A 17,261-nucleotide genomic window follows, 5' to 3' on the forward strand; every position below is an offset into this window, starting at 1 on the left:
ACATTTAAGGAGCCCTATCCATCACGATCATGTTGTGTTGCCTCTCGGCAGACGAATGAGAGGAGGAGAAGAGAGGAGAGGAGAGGAGAGGAGAGGAGAGGAGAGGAGAGGAGGAGAGGAGAGGAGGAAAGGAGAGGAGGAGAGGAGAGTAGTCAGAGGAAGGGACAAAAGGAGGAGAGTGAGTCAGTGGAGAGTTGGAGAGTGAAAGGAGAGGGGGAAGGGGGAGAGTGAGAGAAGGAGAGGAAAATAAAGAGAGGGATCAAGTGGACACAGTGAGAGAAGGAGGAGAAGGGAGGAGAGCAGGAGACTGAAATGAGAGGGGGATGAGGAAGAGAGTGAGAAATGACTTGAGTGAAAGGAGGGGGGAAGAGGAGGAGGGGGAGAGGGGAGGGGAGGAGGGGAAGAAGAGGAGGGAAAAATAAAGATAGGGAACAAGTGAGCAGTGAGAGAGAGAAGAGGAGGAGGAGGAAGATGAGGAAGAGTAGGGCTGCAAAACAATTAATCAATTCATCGACTAGCTGTTGTCTTTTAAATTAAATTAATTAGCAAATATTTTGTAATCATTAATCAATTGTTATTTTGAAAGTAAACTACCTGAAAGTTCGCTGAATTATCCTCCTTTAACTTATTTCTGCTTTATTTGCTCCTTTATGACAATACACAAAACATCTGTGGTACATGGACTTTTCGAGTCATTTGAGGACATGTGCTTGGACTAAGTGAAACACTTTTCACCATATTTTACCATTTTTTTCCTTTAAACGACTGCTTGTTAAGCTCGTAATTGTTAGTTGCCGGCCGGGAGGAGTGTGGGAAGAAAGGAGTGAGTGAAGGATAGAGAGACACAGGGGGAGATGAAGAGAGTGAGACAGTGGGCAGTGAGAGGAGAGGAGAGGAGGATGAAGAAAGTGAGACAGTGGGAAGTGTGAGAGGAGAGGAGAGGAGGATGAAGAGAGTGAGACAGTGGGAAGTGTGAGAGGAGAGGAGGATGAAGAGAGTGAGACAGTGGGCAGTGAGAGTGAGAGGAGGATGAAGAGAGTGAGACAGTGGAAAGTGTGAGAGGAGAGGAGGATGAAGAGAGTGAGACAGTGGAAAGTGTGAGAGGAGAGGAGGATGAAGAGAGTGAGACAGTGGGAAGTGTAAGAGGAGAGGAGGATGAAGAGAGTGAGACAGTGGAAAGTGTGAGAGGAGAGGAGAGGAGGATGAAGAGAGTGAGACAGTGAGAAGTGTGAGAGGAGAGGATGAAGAGAGTGAGACAGTGGAAAGTGTGAGAGGAGAGGAGGATGAAGAGAGTGAGACAGTGAGAGTGAGAGGAGAGGAGGATGAAGAGAGTGAGACAGTGGAAAGTGTGAGAGGAGAGGAGGATGAAGAGAGTGAGACAGTGGAAAGTGTGAGAGGAGAGGAGGATGAAGAGAGTGAGACAGTGGGCAGTGAGAGTGAGAGGAGAGGAGGATGAAGAGAGTGAGACAGTGGAAAGTGAGAGTGAGAGGAGAGGAGGATGAAGAGAGTGAGACAGTGGAAAGTGTGAGAGGAGGATGAAGAGAGTGAGACAGTGGGCAGTGAGAGTAAGAGGAGAGGAGGATGAAGAGAGTCAGACAGTGGAAAGTGAGACTGAGAGGAGAGGAGGATGAAGAGAGTCAGACAGTGGGCAGTGAGAGTGAGAGGAGGATGAAGAGAGTGAGAGGAGAGGAGTGTGGAGAGGTGGAGATTGAGACGTCCTCTGGTTCCCGACAGCGTCGCGTGGCTTCGCTTCTCTGGAGCTGCCACACTCACAAACAGCTGCTGCAGTTGCACTGGACCGAAATACTGTATAACACAGAGCGTCTCATAAATTATACATCATAAATCAAAACACTCGTTTACCACTGGAGGAGAAGGATGACAAAAGAGGGGTAGGGTGTGTGTGTGTGTGTGTGTGTGTGTTGGGGGGGGGGTGGGGTTGGGGTTGGAGATTTATTGGGGAAATCTCGTAAAAATAAGGTGCATGTCACTCTTGTAATGAGGGGAATAAAAAATGAAAGCGTGTCCACTGTAAAGAGAGAAGTCTCCCTCCACACAAAGAAAAAGATAAGAAAGACTGAGTGAATGAACGGAACAGAGAGGGTAGAGTTGAAAGAAAAATGCTGACAAATTCTTAATGAATTTCATTCGTGCGGGTTTCAAGGTTGAACGCTGTCAGTTGCAACACACTCCTCTCTCACTCACGGCTGCTCTGAGGCACGCCGTTGCCATGACTACGTGCCAGAGCATCTCTGTCTCCCTCTCTCCCTCCCTTTCTCTCCCTCCCTCCCTCTCTCTCTTCCTCCCTCTCTCTTCCTCTCTCTCTCTCTCTCTCTCTCTCTCTCTCTCTGTCTGTCTCTGTCATTCTCTCGCATCTTGAGAGCTCTGATGGGCTGGCTGTTAAAGATGAGCTGAGGGTCTCAGAGTGCAGCTGGGAGTCGGACACCACGGGGGGGTGGGGGGGCGGGGGTTGCGGGGGCACACAAGTGGCGCTCCCCAGAGGTGTTGGCAGCTGGATGCGGCTGCCACCTCCTGCCTCCCTTCCTTCGCTTTCTCTCTCCATCCCTCTCTCCTTCCTGCCTCCCTCCTTTTCTCTCTATCCCTCTCTCCTTCCTGCCTCTTCTCTCTCTCTATCCCTCTTTCCCTCCCTCCTTTCCTCTCCATCTCTCTCTCTCCCTCCCGCTCTCCTATTCTCTCTCTTTTCTCTTTTTCTCCAACCCCCTCCCTCTCTGACTCTCCCCATCTATCCCCCTCAGTCTCTCTCTCTCGTTTGCTCTCCCTCCCTCTCTCTCTCCCTCTCTCTCTCTCTCTCTCTCTCTCTCTTTTTCACACTGTATTCAACCTCCTGGCTCATTCATTGTTCATTTTTTATTCTGTCTCTTTTATTCAGTCGTTTGTCGCTATGTCGCTCTCATTCACTCTTTCATTCTGCCCACTTATCTCTTCATTCCTTCTGCCCATTCTTCCGCTCGTGCTCTCCTTCTTTTTGGGCCGCTAATTGTTCCTTTGATTCACTCGCTAATTCACACTTGTATCTGGTAATTCAGTCACCCATTCATCATTTCACCCCCATCTGCTCCTCGTCACCCGTATGGATTCAGCTCACACTAAACACACATTGTTTATTATGGTAGTTTGTTCATTCATCCATCCATCCATCCATCCATCCATCCATCCATCCCTCAATCCAGCCATCTGCCTTTTCATTCATCAATTCACTCATTCATACATTCATTCATTCATTCACTTTACCTTCATTCATTCACCTTACTCATTCATTCATTGATCCATCCACCTGCCTGTTCATTCATTCATTCATTCATTCATTCATTAATTCATTCGTTGGTTCGTTGGTTCGTTCATTCGTTCATTCATTCATCTATCTATTCATTCAGTCTTTCCCATTACATGCTCCGTATGCTTGCTTTAAGTGTGCGCTGCTCTAGCTGGGCCTCCTGCTGGCTGTGTGGTGCTATCAGATGCAGCTCTGCTCATCCCTCTCCCTCTCCCCAGTGCCCAGTGCAGGAGCCAATGCAGCACAACAAGCAGGCACACCTGACCTGAAGATGAGAGGGCCACGGTGTTATCTCCCCCCCCTAGCCCTCCTCTCCTCCTCCTCCTCCTCCTCCTCCTCCTCTCTACCCTCTGCTCTATCGCATTCTCTCCGTCATCTCCCTCTCCTCCCCTCTCTATTCTGCCTTTTATCTCTCTCTTCCTCTCTCTGTCTTCTCTATCCTGTCCTTTTTGTTTTCTGTTCTCTGTCTCATTTTCAACCTCTTATCGCTCCCTCCTCAAACCTCCCCTGTGTCTTTGCTCTCACCATCCAGCCCTCTCTTTCTTTCTTTTCTCTCTCTCTCTCTCTCTCTCTCTCTCTCTCTCTCTCTCTCTCTCGCTCTCTTCCTTCCTTCCTCCTGCAATCTTCTGTGCTACTCATCTTTCTTAACCTTTTCTGTTGCCACACTCTACTTCTCCCCACCTACTCACTCCTTCCCTCTCTCCTCTCTCCTCTCTCTATCCCTTTGTCTCGCCCTGCTGTGTTCTGTGTCCACTTCACTCTCGCAGGTTCTTCAGCAACATCACCATGGGTGGACGGGACTACTCTTTCAACAGCGAAGGCTACCTGGCCAATCCCTTGCTGGACGTTGTCTGGTACTCGGCAGGGAGGGGCTGGGAGGAGGTGTGTTGACACACACACACTCGCGCGCGCACACACACACACACACACACACAGAGCACACTCTACAATGTACCTGTACTTAAAACCATACACACGATACATTTATTATATTGCACATAATATGACTCCATACAATACGTTTTGGGATGTAAAGAATACATGTTGGTCAATGTATAATGTTAAAGCTTCACCTTCACCTTCTGAGGTGCCCATGGCGGAAGAGAATACCTTGAGTCAAGAAAAAGTTCACTCAAAACTTCAGTATGCTTCCCGTTTTATTCTACCAAAGTTTCAGCATGACGCCTTCATCAGGGTCGAAACGTTGGCAGAATAAAACGTATTCTTAGTATTGAATAGCATATTGAAGTTATGAGTGAGCCACGGCCCTTTTTCTTGTATAATGTATACCAGTGGCAGAAAGGGTATAGAAAGAATACATAATGTGATGATGAAAGAATGATCATGTTCGGAGAGAATAGGAAATGGAGAACCTGATTACACTGAACGTGCTCCTACAGGTGTACTTTAACCCTGCCTTGTCACTGCAAGCGCCTCATGCTTATGCATCCTCAGTACTGTACATTCATGTGGATCCTTGTTTTAGTATCTTTAGTATGTTTTACTGTCATGTGGATTTGTTATTTTATCTTCCTGTTTACATTGTAGTGTATGTTGTTTGTGGTGTCATAAGCTGTCAAGGGACCTTGAATTACCCCTTGGGGATCAATAAAGTATCTACATGTATCGATCTATCTGTCTATCTATCTGTCTATCTATCTGTCTATCTATCTATCTTTCTATCTATCTATCTTTCTGTCTGTCTATCTTTCTCTCTATCTATCTATCTATCTATCTATCTATCTACTGTATCTCTCTATCTATCTATCTGTCTAGGTGGGTGTTTGGGAGAACGGAGTCCTGAGGCTGCGCTACCCTCGCTGGTCCCGCGACGGCGTGTTCCTCAAGCCGCTGGACAACGCCCAGCACCTGCGCGTGGTCACCCTGGAGGAGCGGCCCTTCGTCATCGTGGAGCCGGCCGACTCGGCGTCGGGCTGCATCCGCGACTCCGTCCCCTGCAGACTCTCTTTCAACTCCAGGTCAGGAGGGGTCAAGGGCTGAGGTCAAGGGTCAAGGGTGTGAGGAGGTGTTATGGAACTGCGGCGAGTTTGAATGGCGACGATGATGATATCCCCTCCCCAGCAGGCACCGAGATGAGAGCGCTGACGCTCTTTCTCTGCTGTCGCTTTGCCTTCGCGCACGCACAACGTTTTCGCCTGACAAAAACATTGGATGAACAATGGATTTTATTAAGCGGCGCCGACAAAAATAGAACCGAATTGTAATTTACTCCGCGGCGGTGGTGACAGGGTTCGGTGGTGGTGGTGGTGGTGGTGGTGGTGTTGGCGGTGGCGGTGTTGAAAACAATGGAGGCTGATGTAATCGAACATCAAAAGCTGTGTGCAGCGCACTCATGCCGCTGCCTTTGTGTGGAGGCCTTGAGTGAGATGGGCCACGGCGGAGAGGGATGGAAGGCGGAGGGGGTCACGTGGGGGTCTTCACCGTTGCCATTGGTCATTGAACCAGGGGCAACAGATGACCGAGGGCAGGTCCCTGTAGGTAACAGATTCAGAGTGAAGCCAGCTGTCACAATACAATACTGGTGGAGTCGCTGACAGCGAGGGCATTTAACGCTCAGGTGGCTGTAGAATTTGGAGGGCTGAGACGCACGGGACCTGATTTTGCACCCGATGGCTGGTGGTGTCATCGCTGAGGTCTGATTTCAGCGGCTCAGTGGTCTGCTGTGTGTGAGCTCTACATGGAAAGATGGCTGCTTTCCTTCAGGACACCGTTTGTGTTGCATTTCACCAAACACTAAAGCATTGGTGCAGAATGCAGTGAACATAGTGGTGAACATGCTGGTGAACTGAAGTGAACTTGTCATTGTACCGTACATTGTCGTAGCATACTGAATGGAACTTCTGTTGTATTAGGAACTTAACATGTGAAAAGGATCAGTGCATGTTCAGTTCACCTACATACACTTGTAACACATGTAGCTTGCACATACAAAATATCACGCACAGGCAACATAGCATATACCCTATGGAGCCAATTACCAACACGCTCGATTAACATACCATGCACATACTAACATAGAGCCAGTTGAAACTTGGAAAGCACAACAAAGAATGCTTGATGATTACGTAAGCAGTAGATAAAATACACTGGCCTAGATGTACTAAGAATTACCACCAAATTACCTCCTCTTTCTGATGCTTTTGTACCTTGTAAATAGTTAACTAGACTACTAGGCCTACTCTGTATGTCTTATGATCATGTATAATTGCCAAGCTTTGATTGTTTTCAATGCCACAATTGGTAGACTCCATTGAACCGGGCTTGTGGTTCAGCTGTGGGAACGCAATTTGCATTGTAGAGGGGGCGGGGACGTGCAGTGATGAACGCTGTTTATGTAATGAAGTGACAGCTTAGGAAAATTCCACACATTGTGGAAAAGCACAGGGTTCGCTTTCTGCTGAGAGAAAGGAGCATTAGATCCAATATTCCAATATGTGGTTTAATGTTCTGCATTTCTCACTAGTAGATCACTTTGACACTAAAAGCGTGCTCATGCTTCATAACCCTGTATGATATCTGCCCCAACCATGGATAATGTAAGGCGCCAAATGCCATTGGCGTCAAATGCCATTGGCATCATTGATTAGGTTAACCTGGATGTCTGCATGCTCCATTGGCATCATTGATTAGGGTAACCTGGATGTCTGCATCTTGATTGTACTTCTCTGTGACTGGATCTTATGTCTCACTTTGGTATGCCACATTTAGAAGACGTATAGAAAAACGTTCTATACTGGTTTGCTGTGGAACAGTATCAGGCATAAGACCAAGCTGCCCTTTCATGGGCAATGCCAGTCTTTAGGTTTTCAATCGAGTTAACATCAGGGCCAAAATAAAGAGAGCTAAATTGGGGAAAAAGTGGCTATTTTACGTTGAGATAGACCGTTAATATTTTAATGGCCGATTGGTGCCAGTTGAGCGAGAGTGCAATCAGGCTTCATCGGGAACCGGCTCCTGTGATTGGCTGTGAAATGCAGACGTTGGGAGAGGCCATTAAGAGCCTGGAGGAGGGTATGGGAATTAGATTGAGTTTGAAGTGTTGGGGCTGCTCCTGTTACATGCTGTTGGGACTGGGAGTGCACATTGGAAAGTGGACAGGGAAGGGAATATTCGTTTTATTCAGCATTTACATTAAGGATTTACATAAAGCAAAAACACATAAATGGCACGTAAATGTATTGTTTGAAAATGCTTAATAATAGATTTACATGCCATTTTTGAGTTTCGGTTTTATGTAAATCCCGTTATTCTTTTTCAACCATTTTCATTTTATTTTAAATGTTTAAATCACCATGTAAAAATGTCTCTGAAAGGTCGAGATGTACAGTACATTGTGGGATGGAAATCTTTTGGAGTAAAATTTGATATCTCTCATTTTTTTATTATTATTTTTTTTAAATATTGCATTGTGCTTGGAATTTCTTTGAATTATTTACTCGCCTGTGGAGTTACAGTACTCTTCATCAAATTCAAAATCATTGTCAGCGTCTCTTTCAACTTCACGGAATACAGTATAACAAAGCCTCGACCCTTAACGGAAACATTAAAATGTCAGCATGGTGCTCATGATCTCAACACACAGACATTCACTGCAGCATTTTTACCCTAATAAGAACTGACAGCGCATGACAGTTCAGAGGAAGGGTGACGCTCGATGAATAACTCAATACATTTGGGAATATTTCTTAAATGTCTCTGCTTTAAAGGAGGTCAGAGCCCATATAGGCTGCATAAGTCACTTTTATGCCCAATTCCTTAGAAGGCAGACCAATTTTGATTCATTGTGCATTCTCACTATTACTTTCTCCAGATCTTTTTTTTTCTATCTAGAACCCATCTTAAAACCATCACGCGCACACACACACACACACACACGCACACACACACACGCGCGCGCACACACACACACACACACACACACACACACACACACACACACACACACACACACACACACACACACAGTACATTATACACATACATATGTGATGCTTATGAATATGCAGTGCTGTTATAGTGGACTTGTATCCCATAGTCTGTTTGTACTGTCTGTCAGAATGTCTTTTTTTACTCCCCCATCTTATCTCTACATGGCTCTTTACTTCACTCTAGTGTATAATACAGTCTCCTCTCTTCCAGTGATGTGTGTGATGTCCTTCTGAATAGATCTTCCATGCATGGTGTCTCATTATTTTGCTGTAAAATCTCTCTCTCTCTTTCTCTCTCTCTCTCTCTCTCTCTCTCTCTCTTTATGGGGTTTGTGATCCCTAGCGCCCCTTATCCCACAGTAGTGTGTGTGTGTGTGTGTGGTGTGTGATGTCTTCATCTATCGGTCTACAGCATGTCAGCTCTCTCTGTCTTCTCCTTCTCGTGTGGTGTGTGTGGTGTCTCTCCTTCTAACCATCTCTGTCTTTTCTTTCTTCTCCTCCCCCCTCCCCTCTTTATTCTCCAAATCTCATGTTATCTCACATTGCATCTCACACTGATGTGGATTTTTCTCACATCTCTTTCTCTCTCTCTCTCTCTCTCTCTCTCTCTCTCTCTCTCTCTCTCTCTCTCTCTCTCTCTCTCTCCCTCTCTCCCCATCTCTCTCTATCTCTCCCCTATCTCTCCCTCTCTCTCCCTTTCTCTCTCTCTCTCTCTCTCTCTCTCCCTCTCCCCATCTCTCTCTCTTTTTTCTCTCCCTGCAGTGTGGTGGCAGAGGGCACCACGTCCATGAAGCACTGCTGCAAAGGTTTCTGCATCGACGTCCTCAAGCGATTGGCCAAGATAGTGGGCTTCACCTATGACCTGTTCTTGGTGACCAACGGCCGACACGGGAAGAACATTAATGGGGAGTGGAACGGAATGGTTGGGGAGGTCAGGAACCATTTCACCTCTTTGTGCTGTCTTCTTCTATGGCCGTTGGCCCTGGTGAATTGTAATGACATTGTAGCGCCCCCTTGTGGTGGCAGGAGAAGAGGCGCATTCTCAGCGTTACATCCTGGTGACATACCTGTTGGTCACACCCAGACCCGTAGAAAGAGCGTTTCGACACTCTTTGATGTCGCCGCCACGCGACCAAAACTAATCCCGTTCTGATGGCTACATGGCGGGAGGGTGGGATGTGTTTCGGGGTGCTGGAGGGCGTAATCTGCTAGCGCATTGACTACTGACCAAGTGATTGGCTGGTTTCAGTTACAAAACTCCCACAATCCGGAACCTGGCATGGAAAAAGGGCTGCCATCTTTTTCCACGGTCTCTGGCCACTCTGTTTCCTCCACTGCTCTGGCCACACCCACATTTCTTACCGAATGTGACATCTATTCGCTCACAACAGATAGATGCTCTTCTGGCACTTTGAAGGTAGAATGGGTTCTTCTTGGCTTCAAAGGGCCTTTTTTCACATCGAGAACGCTGATTAGATTAGATTTAATCATTACGATTGATTATTAGATTAAGCCGAAATGTCAAAGAGCAATTCAGCATGCTCCGAATAGAGCCTCCACTGGCTCCTCAGTGGAAACGACTGTAAGCTACTTTTTGTTTTGAAATGTATTCACAGAGTGTTATGTCTCAGCCCACGCTATGACAGATCTATCGTAATCCCCTTGCGCCTTACTAAGCGGCGGCTCTCACCCCCTCGCGCTCCAGGTGGTGGCCAAGCGGGCGGACATGGCCATCGGCTCCCTCACCATCAACGAGGAGAGGTCGGAGGTCGTGGAGTTCTCGGTGCCCTTCGTGGAGACGGGGATCAGCGTCATGGTCTCCCGCAGCAACGGCACCGTCTCGCCCTCGGCCTTCTTGGGTGAGTGGGAACGGAGGGAAGGGTAGAGAGGTGAAACGCTGTCCAGCCAGCGTGCCAGGGCGGCAAGGGCTGCGCAGCGAATTCATTTAAATCGATTAATTAAAGTGTAGAGTCTGTGATTCTCATTCAGCACACTTTTCGTCTAATTCAGCGAATTTGCTCCTGAAAAGTCTTCTAGCTGTCTAGCGGTTCAGTGTGTGTGTGTGTGTGTGTGTGTGTGTGTGTGTGTGTGTGTGTGTGTGTGTGTGTGTGTGTATGCGTGTGTGTATGCGTGTGTGTATGCGTGTGTGTATGCGTGTGTGTATGCGTGTGTGTATGCTTGTGTGTGTGTGTGTGTGTGTTCAAAAAACTGTGGTGTTGATCCACAGTCCAGACCATGGCAAACAAGCTTGCAGTGTTAGCTTGGACAAAATCATACACTGCACCGAACAACACATTGCTTCAGGAGCAGCAAAGAGAGTTGCAATTTGATGGGGTGTTGGCTCAAATATTAATAAACGTTCTCCCTTTCATGCATGATTACACGTGTATAATATGCTTCTCTCGCCTATGTGCAAATCACTTGAAGAAGAGTGGCGCACAGAATGTCTTTAAAATTCTAGTCAAAGTTCTTGTTTACCCCCAAGTGCATGATTGAGTATCCTTGAAGGAGCCATTGATGGGTAACCTCGAGCTTCCCTATAACTTTCCTTGTTAAGGCTGGGATAGCACCACCAAGCTCCGTCGCAGTGCGGGGGACAGGCTCTCCTCCTGTGAGTGAATGTGTTCTGATTACCGCTTAACTGGGATCCCGCTCGCGGGCACTTCTGTGTTTTTTTTCCAGAACCCTACAGTCCGGCGGTGTGGGTGATGATGTTTGTCATGTGCCTGTCGGTCGTCGCGGTGACCGTGTTCCTTTTCGAGTTCTTCAGTCCGGTCGGCTACAACCGCAGTCTGCAGAACGGCAAAAGTGAGTGCTTTCAAGAGCCCGCCGTCATTCTCCTGAGGGGTATTAGTCTATCACTCTGATCAAGCCGATGCAGTGGATCAGCCACAAGGAAGTTATGTGCCGAGTCACCAACATTCAACTTCTTATTTGCTTGGGTGATGAGGGATTTGGGGTCTTAATGTCATTCTATTAACTCCTTAATTGACTGGTTAATTATTCATTCTCCTTCTGAATAATTAAATCCTCACCAACTTTTGGTGGTCCTGCTTTTGTCCACCATTCAACAGCGCAACTCTCTGTTGTATCCTCTCTCCTGCAACAAGGCAGTCCAATTTCCTTCTTTCGTGTAATGTCATTTGGGTGTCAGAACACAAAAGACGCTTAGAGAGCGCAGGACTTGATTCATATTAGTGATATAACAATGACTGTATTCCTTTATTAAATCATCTAATGACCTCTACTGATTATACATATCCGTTCTTCCTGTTTCTCTGCCTCCCTTTCCCTCCCTCCTTTTCTCTACCTCTTTCTCTCTCTCCCTATCTCTTTCTCTCATTCTTTCTTTCACTCTCTCCCTCTCTTTCTCTCATTATCTCTTTCACTCTCTCCCTCTCTCTTTCTCTCATTCTCTTTCACTCTCTCCCTCTCTTTCTCTCATTCTCTTTCTCTCTCTCCCTCTCTCTCTCATTCTCTCTTTCACTCTCTCCCTCTCTTTCTCTCATTCTCTTTCACTCTCTCCCTCTCTTTCTCTCATTCTCTTTCTCTCTCTCCCTCTCTCTCTCATTCTCTCTTTCACTCTCTCCCTCTCTTTCTCTCATTCCCTTTCACTCTCTCCCTCTCTCTTTCTCTTTTACTCTCTCCCTCTCTCTCTCATTCCCTTTCTCTCCCTATCTTTCTCTCATTCTCTCTCTTCCACACTCTCTCTCTCTCTCTCCCTCTATCTCTATCTGTATATCTGCCTATCTGTTCCCTCTCCCCTCCTTCCGTGCGAGCACAGAGGCGGGCGGCTCCAAGTTCACCATAGGCAAGTCGGTGTGGCTGCTGTGGGCGCTGGTGTTTAATAACTCAGTGCCTGTGGAGAACCCCCGGGGCACCACCAGCAAGATCATGGTGCTGATCTGGGCCTTCTTCGCTGTCATCTTCCTCGCCAGCTACACAGCCAACCTGGCTGCCTTCATGATCCAGGAGGAATACATCGATACTGTGTCAGGGCTCAGTGACAAAAAGGTGTGTGTGGGTGTGCGTGTGCGTGTGTGTGTGTGTGTGTGCGTGCCTGCGTGCGTGCGTGCGTGCGTGCGTGCGTGCGTGTGTGTATGACTGTGTGTGATTGTGTGTGTATGACCGTGTGTGTAGATGTGAGGATCTGCATGGTAAATCCCATTGGATATACTGTCTGAGTTCAATCTAATCAAAGGCAGACATCTCTCTCAAATCATAAATTGCTACATTGGTACAGTACAGTATCGCTTCCTGTCTGCTGTTCTGTGCCGAGGCTGAGGATATTACCGTATAATTCTTACATTTCTGTCGATTTGGCACACAGCGCTTTCTGCTGTTTCATCCCTTCCCCCTGCTTTAGAGCTGTCGAGCAAGGGAGTGCATTGGTGTTGAGGAGGGATTTGTGAGGTGTTTGTTCTTTCGTTCTGCTGAAATTTGCAGAAACCTTTTTGTCTTTTCCCTCCTCCTCCTCCTCCTCCCTCGTTCCTCTCCCCTCCCTTCCCCTCCCATCCCTGCCCATCCCTCGTTCTCACTTTCTCTCTCTTCTCTCTCTTCTCTCTCGCTTTTCATCTCTGCCCCCCTCCAGTTCCAGCATCCCACCGATCAGTACCCGCCGCTGCGTTTCGGCACCGTCCCCAACGGCAGCACGGAGGAGAACATCCGCAGCAACTATCCCAACATGCACCAGTACATGGTCCGCAACAACCAGCGAGGGGTGGAGGAGGCCATCGACAACCTCAAAACAGGGTTAGTCCCAGTGCGTCCTTTGAGTAGGACACTAGTGAGAATCCTGTATCGTCCTGTGTCAAATCATCTATCTAAACTATGATTTTGTTTCTCACAGATTATTCAGTGGCTATTCAGCACACAGTAGTTATTCAATGTGCTTCACATTTTATGCATGGGATCAATCAACAATTACAAAAGGATACATATAAATAGCAGTATACAGACAACAACAACAACAACAGCAACAACAACAACAACAACTATAATAATAATAATAATAATAATACTAAGGCATTTGCGGCGGCACTGAAAACAATATTCAGCGAATGGTTTAACTTGGAGATATAGAAAAACAAAAACTACCTTAAAGTGTGTTACATTTTCATTACAACTTACTGTATCTGTGTTGGTGTTGAACATTTAAACCGGAAACCCTGTAGCAACAGATTGAAATGGTCTACTGTATATCACGTTTGTTTGCTTGGTCAGTCCATGCTCACATATTATGTGTCTGAGAGTGATGTATACATTGAGAGAAATTGTTAGTCCAAAACATGCAAACTAACTAAACAGTATCCAAACAGTATTTAAGCACCAGCAGCAAAAGAGTTAGCACTGATGAAATCTTTGTCAACAGAGTTGGAGACTAAATACCATCAAAATTAATTTATTTCACCAGTCATAACACCCGTTGTCTATAAAAAACCTCCACCGGAAGTGGTAAATTACATAAATAAGGTTGTTGAAAATATAAAACAATTACAAGATATGAATATTGTATAGCGCCATACCTAGTGGTGTCATTTAGATGTACATTAAGATGTAATTATAGTGCATGAAAATGCACTATATTGTTCTTCCTAGGTTTCTTATTACAGTGCATGAAAATGCACTGTACTGTTCTTCCTAGTCTTCTTCAACTTCTTATTATTACAGTGCATGAAAATGCACTGTACTGTTCTTCCTATTCTTCTTATTATTATTATAGTGCATGAAAATGCACTATATTGTTCTTCCTAGGTTTCTTATTATTAGAGTGCATGAAAATGCACTCTACTGTTATGCTGTTTATTCTTATTACCGATATTATAGTCTTCAGTCACTTTTTGTGCGTTCAATTCAGCTTCAACCGTTCGACGTAGAAACTTCATTCAAACTGCGCTGCGTAGGTCTTACTTAGGTGACTTCAGCTATGTAATTTTCAACTTTGAAAACTTTATCGTTTAATTTATATGAATTTTTTAAAACATTTTTTCTCCCATAGACTTAACATTGGATTATGACATCACAATGAAGTCGTTGAGCAATTAGAATCTTAAGCCAGGTGTTCAAAGCCACCTGGCAGCAACTCTCTGTCTCAGGCTTTCTGACTCTCTTAAGACAACATATCCTGTTCAACTGTTTCCTCTGCCCACAACTGTTTCAAAATAAAAGTCCTCATCATTTTTGCATTTTCATGCACTCGTAATTTCCTTGGAATTACATCTCTAGTTACAGTGCATGAAAATGCACTGTACTGTTCTTCCTAGTCTTCAACTTCTTCATCTTCTTATTATTCTTCTTCTAACGCACGCAATTCAGCTTGAACCGTTTAACGTAGAAACTTCATTCAAACTGTGTTACGTAGATCTTACTTACGCGATGTGGGCTTTGTATATATCAACTTTGTAACTTTTATACTTTTTAAACTATTAGTTAAAAACTATTACAATTTCCCCCATAGACTTAACATTGCTCATTATGACATCACTGCAGCAATTAGAATCTTACGCCAGGTGGCCGGCCACCTGGGCACCAACTGTCAGTTTCTCTGGCTTTAAGCATACAGTCTCTCAGAAGACTACATATCCTGTTAACTGTTTCCTCTGTCCACAACTGTTTCAAAATAAAAGTCCTCACTGCAATAATACACTATTAAATCATTTAACCATTGAAACTACTCAACTATTGAACTGTTCAACCATTCCAACTGTCATTTATCATCCACTATGCCGCCAGTCAACTACATGAAACATCCATGTACCTAGCAACCAACATAGCAACCATTAAAATGAAGTGTTTATGACCGTTTCCATAGCAACCAACATGATTATACTGCAGTAACTTCTTGTTTCCTGATAGTGGCCACCATGGATACCCTAGCAACACATGTTTCAAACTAAAAGTCCTCACTAGCAAGTTAGCTAGTTAGCATGGTCAGCATAGTTAGCATTGTTAGCATAGTTAGCATTTTTAGCATAACTGTACAAAATCATCAACTAAGTTAGCTAATCAACCTGGTTAGCATTGTTAGCAAATTTAGCATTGTTAGCGTAGTTAGCATTTTTAGCATCACTGCTAGAAATCATCGGTTAAATTAGCTAATCAACCTGGTTAGCATTGTTAGTAAAGTTAGCATTGCTAGCATAATAAGCATATTTAGCGTAACTGCTAGAAATCATTAGCTAAGTTAGCTAATCAACATTTTAACATGAATAGAAATCATTAGTTAAGTTAGAACTGGAACGTTTCATCTTTAAACTGTCTACCTTCACACTATCAACTCTCTGTAAACTATGCAACCCTAGCTACACCTTAGTAACCATATCTACATTATCTATCTATTTTTGCATTTTCATGCACTGGTAATTCCTTGGAATTGCATTTCTAGTTATTACAGTGCATGAAAATGCACTGTACTGTTCTTCCTAGGCTTCTTATTATTACAGTGCATGAAAATGCACTGTACTGTTCTTCCTAGGCTTCTTCAACTTTTTATTATTCTTCTTCTAACGCACGCAATTCAGCTTGAACCGTTTAACGTAGAAACTTCATTCAAACTTTGTTGCGTAGGTCTTGCTTATGCCATGTGTGCTTTGTATTTTTCAACTTTGTAACTTTTATACTTTTTAAACTATTAGTTAAAAACTATTACAATTCCCCCCATAGACTTAACATTGCTCATTATGACATCACGGCAGCAATTAGAATCTTACGCCAGGTGGCCGGCCACCTGGGCACCAACTGTCAGTTTCTCTGGCTTTAAGCATACAGTCTCTCAGAAGACTACATATCCTGTTAACTGTTTCCTCTGTCCACAACTGTTTCAAAATAAAAGTCCTCACTGCAATAATACACTATAAAATCATTTAACCATTGAAACTACTCAACTATTGAACTGTTCAACCATTCCAACTGTCAGTTATCATCCACTATGCCTCCAGTCAACTACATGAAACCTCCATGTACCTAGCAACCAACATAGCAACCATTAAAATTAAGTGTTTATGACCGTTTCCATAGCAACCAACATGATTATACTGCAGTAACTTCTTGTTTCCTGATGGTGGCCACCATGGATACCCTAGCAACAAATGTTTCAAAATAAAAGTTCTCACTAGCAAGTTAGCTAGTTAACTAGTTAGCATGGTTAGCATAGTTAGCATTTTTAGCATAACTGCAAAAAATCATCAACTAAGTTAGCTAATCAACCTGGTTAGCATATTTAGCATTGTTAGCATAGTTAGCATTTTTAGCATTACTGCTAGAAATCATCGGTTAAGTTAGCTAATCAACCTGGTTAGCATTGTTAGTAAAGTTAGCATTGCTAGCATAATTAGCATTTTTAGCGTAACTGCTAGAAATCATTAGCTAAGTTAGCTAATCAACATTTTAACATGAATAGAAATCATTAGTTAAGTTAGAACTGGAATGTTTCATCTTTAAACTGTCTACCTTCACACTATCAACTCTCTGTAAACTATGCAACCACCATGTTTACCCTAGCTACACCTTAGTAACCATACATTATCTATCTATTTTTGCATTTTCATGCACTGGTAATTCCTTGGAATTGCATTTCTAGTTATAGTGCATGAAAATGCACTATACTGTTCTTCCAAAGTATTCTTCTTATTACAGTGCATGAAAATGCACTGTACTGTTCTTCCTATTCTTCTTATTATTACAGTGCATGAAAATGCACTGTACTGTTCTTCCTATTCTTCTTATTATTACAGTGCATGAAAATGCACTGTACTGTTCTTCCTAGGCTTCTTATTAGAGTGCATGAAAATGCACTCTACTGTTATCCGGTTTCTTCTTATTATTATAGGCGATTATTATTCTTCTTCTAACGCTTTTTGTGCGTGCAATTCAGCTTCAACCGTTTAACGTAGAAACTTCATTCAAACTGCGCTGCGTAGGTCTTACTTAGGTGACTTCAGCTATGTATTTTTCAACTTTGTAACTTTTATACTTTTTGAACTATTAAATAAAAACTATTACAATTTCCCCATAGACTT

General features: G+C 44.3%; 1 protein-coding gene across 1 annotated transcript in view; it reads left to right on the top strand.

Moving 5' to 3' along the window:
* Positions 1 to 17,261, top strand: part of grin2da (glutamate receptor, ionotropic, N-methyl D-aspartate 2D, a) — a 59,784-nt gene that overhangs the window by 16,915 nt on the left and 25,608 nt on the right. The window contains exons 4-10 of the mRNA XM_062530119.1: positions 4,063 to 4,177; positions 5,072 to 5,274; positions 9,007 to 9,175; positions 9,950 to 10,103; positions 10,927 to 11,052; positions 12,029 to 12,258; positions 12,836 to 12,996. Of these exons, the coding sequence (XP_062386103.1) occupies positions 4,063 to 4,177; positions 5,072 to 5,274; positions 9,007 to 9,175; positions 9,950 to 10,103; positions 10,927 to 11,052; positions 12,029 to 12,258; positions 12,836 to 12,996 (1,158 nt within the window). The remainder of the gene's footprint in view (positions 1 to 4,062; positions 4,178 to 5,071; positions 5,275 to 9,006; positions 9,176 to 9,949; positions 10,104 to 10,926; positions 11,053 to 12,028; positions 12,259 to 12,835; positions 12,997 to 17,261) is intronic.

The sequence above is a fragment of the Sardina pilchardus genome, chromosome 24 (assembly GCF_963854185.1).
Source record: "Sardina pilchardus chromosome 24, fSarPil1.1, whole genome shotgun sequence".
Taxonomy (NCBI): domain Eukaryota; kingdom Metazoa; phylum Chordata; class Actinopteri; order Clupeiformes; family Clupeidae; genus Sardina; species Sardina pilchardus.